The sequence below is a fragment of the Cyclopterus lumpus genome, chromosome 6, assembly GCF_009769545.1.
Source record: "Cyclopterus lumpus isolate fCycLum1 chromosome 6, fCycLum1.pri, whole genome shotgun sequence".
Classification (NCBI taxonomy): Eukaryota; Metazoa; Chordata; class Actinopteri; order Perciformes; family Cyclopteridae; genus Cyclopterus; species Cyclopterus lumpus.
Window position 1 is genome coordinate 25302367 of NC_046971.1, and position 13121 is coordinate 25315487.

At 41.4% G+C, this 13121-nt stretch overlaps 1 protein-coding gene across 2 annotated transcripts in view; it reads left to right on the plus strand.

Annotated features, from left to right (window-relative positions):
- The window catches only part of ndrg4 (NDRG family member 4), a 54300-nt gene that overhangs the window by 21821 nt on the left and 19358 nt on the right, over positions 1–13121 (plus strand). Inside the window, exons 2-4 of one of the 2 annotated variants that reach the window (XM_034534064.1) lie at positions 1123–1213; positions 6208–6357; positions 10017–10055. In XM_034534064.1, coding sequence (XP_034389955.1) covers positions 1136–1213; positions 6208–6357; positions 10017–10055 — 267 coding nt within the window. In that variant the 5' untranslated portion in view covers positions 1123–1135. The remainder of the gene's footprint in view (positions 1–1122; positions 1214–6207; positions 6358–10016; positions 10056–13121) is intronic. The other variant, XM_034534063.1, reaches the window with a different exon arrangement.

Here is a 13121-nt window from a genome sequence, read left to right on the forward strand (position 1 = left end):
CACATAATGTTACATAATGTTATGTAATGTCACATAATGTTACATAATGTTATGTAACGTCACATAATGTTACGTAATGTTATGTAAAGTCACATAATGTTACGTAATGTTATGTAACGTCACATAATGTTACGTAATGTTATGTAACGTCACATAATGTTACATAATGTTATGTAACGTCACATAATGTTACGTAATGTTATGTAACGTCACATAATGTTACATTATGTTATGTAACGTCACATAATGTTACGTAATGTTATGTAACGTTACATAATGTTACATAATGTTATGTAACGTCACATAATGTTACATAATGTTATGTAACGTCACATAATGTTATGTAACATCATATAATGTTACGTAATGTTATGTAACGTCACATAATGTTACGTAATGTTATGTAACGTCACATAATGTTACATAATGTTATGTAACGTCATATAATGTTACATACTGGTATGTAACAACGTAAGTAAATTAGTAAAAGAGGCTATATTACACAAGTTACATGCAGAATTCTAAGTCAATGGTGAGCTTTAGTTTAACATCAGCAGGGTTCAAAATGCTAAAAAAATTGCGTTTGAAAATGTTTTATGAGGAAGGAAATATATACGCTAATTAGACCTCAAAGTTAAAACAACGCAAACGTCATCTCTTTACCAGAAAAGTCCACAGAGCAGCTTTCTTTTTGGAAACTCAAGTTTTTACTAAACCTGATCTGCACTGTAGCTGTGGATGTTTTGGTTCTCTTTTCCCAGTAATTCTTCCAATAAATTAGGGCATGTTTCTAATTCCCATCTTGATTCCATTTCCGTTTCCAATCAGTCCTCATCTATCAGCTGCTCAGATGAGCCCCGTTCAGCACATCATTCAGTCAACGAGTCCTTCCATCATTTCACGATGCGGACTTGTGACATGACTTCTCAAGGACTGTTTCATTCCATTCAATTGAAACTGAACTGCCATCATCATGCAACACACTGGCAGGGAAGCACAAACAGTATTCTGCATGATGAAATAAAAGTGTAACTTTAGTGTGTGTGTGTGTGTGTGTGTGTGTGTGTGTGTGTGTGTGTGTGTGTATGCGTGTGTGTGTCTGTGTTGCCGTGGTTTTTGCAGCTTGCTGTCCAGGATGTCGGGGATGAAGGAGCAGCAGTTCACGGAGGAGAAGCCCCTGCTGCCGGAGCAGCGCGGCGTGGACTCAGACATGGTCAGTCCACTGGGTTTATTTACAGTAATAATAATAATAATAATAATGCATTGAATTACAGTACCCCCCCCCCCCCCCCCCCCCCGATCAGTGTGCGACAGGACGAGCCACTCAGAAAGTGCTAAGACTGAGATGTGTTGTGCTCATTAGTCGTGCTGACTCATAATTAGACAATGTGCTTTGTCTACCGCCGGAGGCTCTTTGATAACAAATGGTAAAGGGACCTGTACTTGTTTATCGCTTTTCTAATCTTCTGACCACTCAAAGAGCTTTAACACTACATGACATCATTCACCCATTCACACACTGATGGGAGGGACTAAGGTTCCACCTGTCCATCAGCAGTAACTAACATTCATACACTGATGGGAGGAGCTAAGGTTCCACCTGTCCATCAGCAGTAACTAACATTCATACACTGATGGGAGGGGCTAAGGTTCCACCTGTCCATCAGCAGTAACTAACATTCATACACTGATGGGAGGGGCTAAGGTTCCACCTGTCCATCAGCAGTAACTAACATTCATACACTGATGGGAGAGGCTAAGGTTCCACCTGTCCATCAGCAGTAACTAACATTCATACACTGATGGGAGGAGCTAAGGTTCCACCTGTCCATCAGCAGTAACTAACATTCATACACTGATGGGAGGGGCTAAGGTTCCACCTGTCCATCAGCAGTAACTAACATTCATACACTGATGGGAGGGGCTAAGGTTCCACCTGTCCATCAGCAGTAACTAACATTCATACACTGATGGGAGAGGCTAAGGTTCCACCTGTCCATCAGCAGTAACTAACATTCATACACTGATGGGAGGAGCTAAGGTTCCACCTGTCCATCAGCAGTAACTAACATTCATACACTGATGGGAGGGGCTAAGGTTCCACCTGTCCATCAGCAGTAACTAACATTCATACACTGATGGGAGGAGCTAAGGTTCCACCTGTCCATCAGCAGTAACTAACATTCATACACTGATGGGAGGGGCTAAGGTTCCACCTGTCCATCAGCAGTAACTAACATTCATACACTGATGGGAGGGGCTAAGGTTCCACCTGTCCATCAGCAGTAACTAACATTCATACACTGATGGGAGGGGCTAAGGTTCCACCTGTCCATCAGCAGTAACTAACATTCATACACTGATGGGAGGGGCTAAGGTTCCACCTGTCCATCAGCAGTAACTAACATTCATACACTGATGGCAGGAGCTAAGGTTCCACCTGTCCATCAGCAGTAACTAACATTCATACACTGATGGGAGGAGCTAAGGTTCCACCTGTCCATCAGCAGTAACTAACATTCACACACTGATGGGAGGAGCTAAGGTTCCACCTGTCCATCAGCAGTAACTAACATTCACACACTGATGGGAGGAGCTAAGGTTCCACCTGTCCATCAGCAGTAACTAACATTCATACACTGATGGGAGGGACTAAGGTTCCACCTGTCCATCAGCAGTAACTAACATTCATACACTGATGGGAGGAGCTAAGGTTCCACCTGTCCATCAGCAGTAACTAACATTCATACACTGATGGGAGGAGCTAAGGTTCCACCTGTCCATCAGCAGTAACTAACATTCATACACTGATGGGAGGAGCTAAGGTTCCACCTGTCCATCAGCAGTAACTAACATTCATACACTGATGGGAGGGGCTAAGGTTCCACCTGTCCATCAGCAGTAACTAACATTCATACACTGATGGGAGGGGCTAAGGTTCCACCTGTCCATCAGCAGTAACTAACATTCATACACTGATGGGAGGGGCTAAGGTTCCACCTGTCCATCAGCAGTAACTAACATTCATACACTGATGGGAGGAGCTAAGGTTCCACCTGTCCATCAGCAGTAACTAACATTCATACACTGATGGGAGGAGCTAAGGTTCCACCTGTCCATCAGCAGTAACTAACATTCATACACTGATGGGAGGGGCTAAGGTTCCACCTGTCCATCAGCAGTAACTAACATTCATACACTGATGGGAGGGGCTAAGGTTCCACCTGTCCATCAGCAGTAACTAACATTCATACACTGATGGGAGGGGCTAAGGTTCCACCTGTCCATCAGCAGTAACTAACATTCATACACTGATGGGAGGGGCTAAGGTTCCACCTGTCCATCAGCAGTAACACTGATGGGAGGGGCTAAGGTTCCACCTGTCCATCAGCAGTAACTAACATTCATACACTGATGGGAGGGGCTAAGGTTCCACCTGTCCATCAGCAGTAACTAACATTCACACACTGATGGGAGGAGCTAAGGTTCCACCTGTCCATCAGCAGTAACTAACATTCATACACTGATGGGAGGGGCTAAGGTTCCACCTGTCCATCAGCAGTAACTAACATTCACACACTGATGGGAGGAGCTAAGGTTCCACCTGTCCATCAGCAGTAACTAACATTCATACACTGATGGGAGGGACTAAGGTTCCACCTGTCCATCAGCAGTAACTAACATTCACACACTGATGGGAGGAGCTAAGGTTCCACCTGTCCATCAGCAGTAACTAACATTCATACACTGATGGGAGGAGCTAAGGTTCCACCTGTCCATCAGCAGTAACTAACATTCATACACTGATGGGAGGAGCTAAGGTTCCACCTGTCCATCAGCAGTAACTAACATTCATACACTGATGGGAGGGGCTAAGGTTCCACCTGTCCATCAGCAGTAACTAACATTCACACACTGATGGGAGGAGCTAAGGTTCCACCTGTCCATCAGCAGTAACTAACATTCACACACATTCATACACTGTAGAACAGTTACGGGAGACATTTTGGGGTTAAGTGTCCACAGTCGCCCATGACAACAACCCCATGAAAAGATGAAAGCTCATGTAAGTTGAAGGAGAAGGCCACTTCTTCATTACCTCAGCAACAGGTTAAGCAGCTGATGAACGAGGGGCTCTTGAATGTTTGAGAGCCCCTCATGTGGAGAGAAACCACATCAGCTTGACGGAGGAAAGAAAAAGGACATGAAAAGGCTAAATGTATTCTCTGAACTCCTCTGGAGGGCCAATCATGCTCAGGCTGTTGTTATTGTTAATGGGACGCAAACAGGCGGAGAAAACACATCATTGCTGCCAAGAATAGCATGAAAACAGCATATTGAAGAAACCATAAGTATTGTTCTCCTCCCGAGAAGCCTCATGTTTCTGCTGGAGGAATCGTTGTGAGCCATGACTCACACAATGAAACGGTTTTACCCTCTTCAGGCCGTTTGTTCTCAGACTCTGATCCAGAAATCCACTAAACTTTACTATTTCATTCATAAATATATCCTGAAGCTTTACAGAGGGGTTTGTTCATATCATTCATAGCCTGATTTATGCAACATTTTATTACAAAGAAATCGCTGGTGACCACCATTAAAATATATTATTAAAAGTATTTCCTGATTCATGGTGGAATACAAAGAGATACACAACATCCCCTCTGTAAAGTCCTTTGACTCTAATATGTCAACCTGCCTTTATATGTTCACATCTCTGTTCTGTAAAAGTAGGAAAATGACTCACATTTATCGTGCATGAATATGATTAACATTAGGCCAGCTCATATGAATGATCAAGGCAATCGGTGGATCTCCTGCCTCTGTTCTCTCCCAGCTCATTTACAGTGAAGCCACTGGGAGTCATGTTGGACTAACGCTGCATTGAGTTCAACACAAGTTTTTATTGGATGAAAGTGATTTGAAGCTTTAAAGGAGTTTTTTTTTGTCTCATGCTCACAGCAATATAAACTGCTGGCGATGCATTTGAATTGTCCAAATATTCTAGACAGTACTGTATATGACCACACGGACATCATTCATTTTGATCATTTTGTTTCAAACATAACCATCATTCCTTCAGGTGTGTGTGTCCTATCTGGCACACATGCTGTTGGTTCTTGCCATTTCGCTACCTGACAGTTGGTGGTAATACGCCAACAATATGCACCATTCAAGGCTGTGAAGAAGAAGAAGAAAGGTTACTATTAATAAATGTAAACGTGTTTCATGGCCGTAGCCACCATTGAGGACAGTGAGGTCATGTCCTCCTGGGGTTATTTATGGGTGAAGTGGGGGTTTTAGGAACCGGATGTAGCGTTCTATAAACTAAACTTAACTAAAAAGCTGCTTCCTATGAGCGCCATCGTAGATAACAATTACTAAATTAATGAAAAGAAAGCGTGGATATTCTCTGATATTAAAGTGGTTAATTTACAAGAAAATATCATTGAGTTGTATGTGTAGGCACGATATGGCTTCACAAGGTTGGATCAACCTCATCATGTCAGAGATGCTACCAATAAACACTGCCGTGATACATTAATCTTTCAGGACCTTCGCCCCGCTCAGAGCTATCCCCTGAATGACACCACTTTAGGTGCAACAAATTAAAAAGGCTTTTTCACACAAATATATTACTTTATAGTCTCAAAGAATATTTAAAAAGGTCTGGTGAGTTTTTTCTCTCGTACATTTACCCTGTTAACAATATTTCTCTGAATATTACCCCCCTCCACCGGCTCCATAATTATTAGGTTATTTTACCTACATCATAGATTACAGTATTTTTACATTAATACATTTAAATTGGAGTACCAAATAAATTATTAATGACTCAAAGATATTATTTCTTGCATTATGGATATTAGATTGTCACGTTGGTCAGCTTGGGGAGAGCTTGGCCTTATGACCTCAGGAAGTCTAAGATCCTGGTTACGGCCCTGAAAGTAACGTAGCAGCTACGACCTTTACGCTGCTTGCATTTACAGTGTTTCCATGTGACCCTGAACGCAGCATATTCCTGGTTTAGAGTGGCATGTGTACTTTAATCCGTCCGGTTTCCTGTTTTCCTTTCAAAGGAAACCTCTCTGGACCGGAAGTGAACCCAGGAGGGTCTTTGGGGTCCTGAAGTGCATCACATCTCTATGTTGACTGTACCCCATTGTTACGCAATAACCACCTTGTGTTTGTTGTTTCGCAACACAGCAGGATAAAGGAGAGGAGGCCTCGGGGGGGTTACCGCGCCCCGCGCCCCGTAACCACCCCCCTGCCCCCAGCCGGCCCACTGACCGTTGGCATGTCATCGCGCGGCACTGGCTCCTCCAGACACGCCGTCGGACCAGCGGGGTCCTCCCGGTAACTAGAACCACCAGAACAAGCAGAATCCTCTGCCCGGCCTCACACTAAATCTAACACACACATGGTGACCTCTGGGGACCACAAGGAGAACCCTAACACCCAATGTGTGCACCGTGTTTCAGAACACTTTGAAAAAACATGTTATTACTGTTGTAATAGCATACATGTGACTCCAAGTGCTGGAGTACTAGTCAGGAAGAATATTTGTAATTTAGTTAAAGAGGAAATGTGTAAGATGTGGCCAAGATGTTTGAAACATTAAAAAAATGCTCAAACATTATCACCCGAGCGTGAAGAAGTTACAGTGGTCACATTAAGGGATGAGCATGTGACCATAGCCCCGGCCTATCCGGCCTAAGTTCTGGTCTCTGTAGTCCAGTCTGTTCTCAGTCCAGCAGGAGAGGACGAGGACGTGGTTCATGTCTCATGGTGCTAAGAGGACAACATGAAGGGTTACCAGTCCTGTTCTGGTTTCCACCACTTTGTATTGAATCCAATGGCCTAACTATCTAAACGGTAAACGGTAAACACACACGTGCCTCAAGTGGAAATTATAAGATCGCTGTTATTTAGACCGTCTCTCAGAGTGTGTATCCCCGCTGATAGTTACTAGTTGACTTTTTTTTAATAACCGATGACTATATTGTATAAACCTAGTAGTAGAAGAGAGCATGTGGAGCATGTGGCCTGATCTTACACATTGAGTCTTTGGGTAAAAACAAACCAACTGTAAACAACTAAAAACTAAGATAAATCATCACCTAAGCGTCACATATTACAAGTTAGGTACTCCTTACTATACAGTAATAAAGTAATACAGTATAAACTAGCTCTTATACAGGCTGACCATGTGTATTTTGATATAAAATCTTAATCCGCATAGTTACTTTAGTTGTTGAATGTAACGGAGTAAGAAGTAGAGTATTTCCCTCTGAACTGTAGTACAAGTAAAGAACTGAAGAATAGAATGTATAGATACCTCCAGTTTTACTGAAGTAGAGTAATCAATGATGTACTTAGTTACATGCTAGTGCCCATTTCTTTCTATAATATACAATAATAAAACATCAAATGATTACCTTGGTTTATATTCCTTATCCTACTCATAACCACCAACGTATTGAACATAATGTAACTACTTTAACATTGTGTGAAAAGCCTCACTAGTCCGTTGACCTCCATCTACAGTAATTGCTCCACCAGAAATACAGTGGACACAACACATCTTCTGAACATCTTTAAGCTTTATTTATTAGCAGCCTTTGGACTTAATCTGCACCGGTCACGGACAGTTTCCTAGAAATGGTTTTCCCTATTTGGACTAGACTAGTTGCCTAAGACCAAGTCCTGTACAGAGAAGAGATCCTCCAGAGAATCCACGCAAAATCATTTTCCCAAAGAGTTACAAGCCACGAAATTCCATCCAGTGCTCAGTGCACGGTGCTGACCCCCTCCTCACTGGGCTCAGCTGCTGCACACTGGACCAAAGGCTGGTGGGGGAGTGGGGGGTGATGAGAAAGAGAAGAGTGCCACCTGCTGGTCCGACCACAGTACCGTCGTCACTAACATCTTCCCCCTGAAAACGAGTCATTTGCATGAACTCCACAGGGACTGAGGCTGCCCTTCCAGTTTCTCAACAGCTCATCAAATGGCATTTGACGATGTCACACACAACTTAAAGGGCAGCTTCAGGTCCTGTGGTTGTCTCGAGATCTTTCTTTCTTTCTTTCTTTCTCTTTAGGTGTGTCCCTGATCTAACTTTGTCGACTCCTCTCCTTAACAACTTCAAATGTCCCCCCCCCAACACAACTTAATCCACCACTGTTCCCTTTCACTTCCTGTGTGCCACCTTTAATCCTGACGTGTTTCTTTTTTGTTTTTCTCCCCAGAAATAATGTCATGAATAATACCGTGTGCATGTTTAACGATGAAGCGGTGTGACACCTGGCGTCTAACCTCATGTGCACGTCCTTCATTTTCTTGGGTCCAGATGTCCAGATGTTCCTGTTCTGCTCCGTTTACGGAGGCCCAGAGCAGGAATAAGCTCTTCAATGAGCATGTCCTGAAATGACTGTTGTGTTGAGAAATGACAAAAATGGAAAACACGTTAAATCAAACTGTTGCTCTGACGCATGTGTCACTTTCCAACACAGCAGTGTGCATGTAATAATGGATGAAGAACCTATATGCTGTCAATACACTTCATCTCAAATGAAGAGTCAACACCAGATTCCTCAAACAGTGAGCGCTGCACAGCCCTGTGTCCTGAAAATGACTTTTCCATACAACAAAACCGCTTTGGGAATTATAGGGATACTTATTTTTCATTACTTTTGCGTTTGACGTATTACAAATAAGTCCACATTGGGTCAGGGTGGTGGACGGGTCAAAAAGTTTAATTTTGTGTAATCTTTATGTGATATTATAGCCAAATTAGTTGTTCTTGTGTTTTTTTTTTTGCATTTTTTTTTTTTTGCATTTTTTTTTTTGTTTCTATTTACAACATTAATATATTATGACAAAATAACCCCGGTGATAATGATGTCATCATGATTTATCTTAATGTGGGCTTGAAAAAAAACCAATATTTTTAACAGAAAGCCTGTGTTACTAACTGGTGGCCAGTAAGGGAAATGTAGGACCCAGTGCCCCTTGTTAGAACAGTCAACCTTAAGCAGTGCACTGCTAAATTGTTGGAGTATCTTGGAATACATTCCTATATATGAAGATGGACCACATGACAGCTCCTCAAAAGGGAAGCGTAACATCCCAGGTGGCTGGCTGCAGTACAGCTCTCTAAGTCCCGCCCTCTCCACGTTAACGACTGGGCCAAACTAACAAAATCAAAGTGCTCGTCAAATGCATTTTTCCTAAAGATGGTACTTGAGACCCTGGCTCCAAATGACGTCAAAACCTCAGGATGGTTTTGACTTCACTTTGTACGGAGACGCGTTGACATGATTATTTTTGTGTCCGAATCCATTATTTCCTTTCAAACATGTTTTGTCAATTCATGACATAAAAAATTTAATTCTATAAAAGCTATTCAGTTTCAATATATTTTCAGTTCATTTCAATAATATATATTCTTTTATGTGTTGGCACCTCCAACCCTGAAAATATCAGACGGTGCAGCTGCAAAGCGTACTCATTCTTACACAACCATGACGGCAAATGATCATACTATAAAAACTATAAAATAAGGTATTTTCATGATAATACACATACAATACTATTCTACTATTCTAATATTTCAAATAAACATAATTTTTTCAAATACCAATAGTTTTAAGCTGTAGAAATAATTTAAAAACTTTTGTCCAGAAATGTTCATAAGAAGTCTTATTCGTCATTGACCCATTTACAGTCTATGGGACAATTTGACTACCAAAAGTGTGGCTAATCAAGTGTATAACATATACGTCTGTATGTTCAGAGACAGTAGAAAATGATACACTGCTCTAAGGTGCATCTGGGAATGTTTTCCTGTGTCGGTACGGACCTACAGTGCTGGCCTTCAGCTCCATCAGTGTGTGTGTGTGTGTTTGTGTTTGTGTGTGTGCGTGTGGTGGTGGGGGCGGGGTCACACTCACTTATCTCTTTCCTTTTTAATTTATTTATCTCTGTTTTCCGTCTCTGCTTGTCTCTCTGTGCAGGAAAGCTGTGAACAGCTGATGCCGGCGGGGGATTGGAAGGTATGAGCCCGTGTGTGTGTGTTGCTCTCGCTCTTCTTCTCTCCTCTCTCTCCTCTATGTTCTCATGTTCTCTCCCTTTTCTTATCAAGGCGTCTGTTGTGTCGTCGCCGTCTGTCATCCCTCATCTTCCTTTGTTTGCCGTCTCTTCGTGCTGGCTCACTCGGGTGAACAGCCAGAGTCAACAGAGACGAGGAAAAGGGGGGAGGTGGAAGATAGATATCTGTAGATTCACATGGCTACATATATCAATGATGATAATACCTAGCTTAAGATGGAAGCAGAACATTAGCTGTGGCTGCACTGTGGGGCCACCAGTTGAGGCCTCTGTGTAGATGTTGCATGTTGTCCTTGTGCCTGCATCCAAAGAATGGCTAATTAGGATCAGGAAACTCTGATATGATGACACTGTCTGATTAATAGCAATGAATCAGAGATTTCTACCCTGAGATGAATTGCTTTCGAAGGTTAATTTGTAATGATTTGGGACCAGTCATCACACACTTTGGAGCGTCAAGATGCGCCACATTTCAGCTTTGAGGTTAACCTTTGTCTCAAAAAACATATATTGCAATGTAATATCTACCGTGGATGCATGGGGCAACACAACAAAACCACCAACACTAGTCCAATAGTCCAATTCTAATGCTACAAAAGAAAGATATAAGCGTAATTTGTAAAGTGCACGAATTTAGTGGAATAGGTTAAAAAAAAGCCATGGGTAAGGACACACATAAAATATAGCTGTATATCTGTCAAAGTGTTTCTGGCAAATTAAATGAATAAGCTGGTAAACACGTGTAAAACTGAGGTATTACTTTGTTTTTGTTTAATTTTTGCTTTTTGTAATGCCTCAAACATAGTACCAAAAGGGTAGCCTGTTGGAATATGTTACGTAAAAAAGCTATTATGATAATCTTAAACTTTAGCCTACATCTTTCCTGTCAATATAATTTGTTTCCCCTTTAATTCCATGTCTTTGTCCCAGTGCAGGCAACACTAGAACGGGGCATGGGCCTTTCCTTGGAGTTGAGGAGGCAGCAGGATAAAGTCATTTATTCAGGTTAATAAATTAAAATAGATTACAGATTAAGATTACAGGTGAACAGCTGACAGGAAAAGAGGCAATAGAACACCACATAACCACAACGGTGAATTGACAAAGAACAAAGAAGCAGTGAATAACTGATGGGGAAGGGGGAACCGGTGAGTTTGCGGCTAACGGGGAACAGATCTAACTAATCAGGGCGGGGAAGACACACAAAGATAGGAGAGGTGAGTAACAAATGAATCAGGAACCAGTAAGCATGAATGATATGAATGAAAAACATGTAGCACGGCAGACACGACAGCCTTATTGTTATTTATCTGTTTTTATGTGCATTCTTGTTGGAAATGTGTTAGTTAGAACCAAAATAAAATACTACTAGACTACACTATACTATACTATATAATACTACATTATACGATACTATACCATACTATGTTATATCATAATACAAAACAATACTGCACCCTTCTATACCAAAATATACTATTCCACTATAATACTTTACTATAGTAGTAGTACTATAATACTATATTTTACAATATTACTATGCTATACAATAATGCTCAACTATACTATACCATACTGTACTATATAAAACTAATACTATACTACTCTATCATACTAAACCACACCATGCTATTCTAGATCTTAAAAAAAGAATATTAACTATACTGTATATAGTCATATGGCTACACATCCTTTAAGCCACTTTATTCAAGCTAGGACACCTCAAACTCGGCTTTGCGTTCACTGCTTTAATCTGTGGGCGACGTAGTCAGGCTAAGCTAATATATCTCATACTTAGCTTTACTTCATCAATTTGTAGTTGCTCCTAACACTTACATTAGCCTGAGAGCATTAAATATGAATTTGGCACTATGTTTGACATTGGATACATTCTACTGTTCATGCAAAAGGGTTTCTCACCTCCTGTGAGTTAGCACCTACCTAGCAAAACGTTGCTAATGTGTATGAAACCTGACCAACTGCTCCTTGGACAGGAGCTGATTCAAGCTACTACTAGCTACCAAACATTACACTGCGGAGAACTGAAGTAAAGGAGGCTGGTGAAAAAAGTGATTTTATTTACTGACTACTTCAAATCAAATACTGTCGTAGTACTGTTTCACCATGAGTGCTTTACACCAGTTTTTAACTCGACTCAGCTGACTAGAGCACCTGAACCATTACAACATCTATTTGAGAAGTCGTCTGTTTTTTTTCTTTTTAATAAGTTGAGCTTCACACATGTAACAACACTGCTGGTTTATTTTAGTCAGACATGTGCTCGGTGTCAGACAGGAGGGATGAGATGTTTTTCACCAAACACTTCTCATTCGCACTTAAACCCGACACTTCAAGGTCTCAAAAAGCATCACTGTGTTTGATTAGAGCAGTATTGTTGTTGCTGGCTGATCGTGAGATGAAGAATTCTACCTCGGGTTCATTCGTTCAGTAATCAATACAAACATTTTCATTTGACCAAAAACATGCCTACTTGAAATGACTTTCATATTTTATGGTGTTTGTGTCAGGGAACTGCACACATAGAATTATGCATTGCATTAGTATAAACTGTGAGGAATTTAAACTATATTTAATTCAATTCAATTCAGTTAATTTTGTTAAGCCCCAAATCACAAATAACAAATTATCCTCAGAGGGCTTTACAATCTGTACACATATGACATCCTTTGACCTCACATCGATCAGGAAAAACTCCCCAAGAAATAGAAAAAAACCTTTCACAGGGAAAAAAAGGTAAGAACCCTTCTCAGAGGAGGATCCCTCTCCCCGGATGGACAGAAGCAATAGATGTCATGGGTACAAAATGAACAGTGTTACAGAGTTACAACACATTTAATGAATATGGCCTTTGAGGCAGGAAGCACAGAGAAGGAGGCAGGACCATTGGGAAGGAGGCTGGATGCAGGAAGCACGGGCAAGGACCCAGGACCAGCTTCAGACACCTCCAGGTCCAATGGACCCTATGAGACGTGAAGTCACAAAGACTGCGG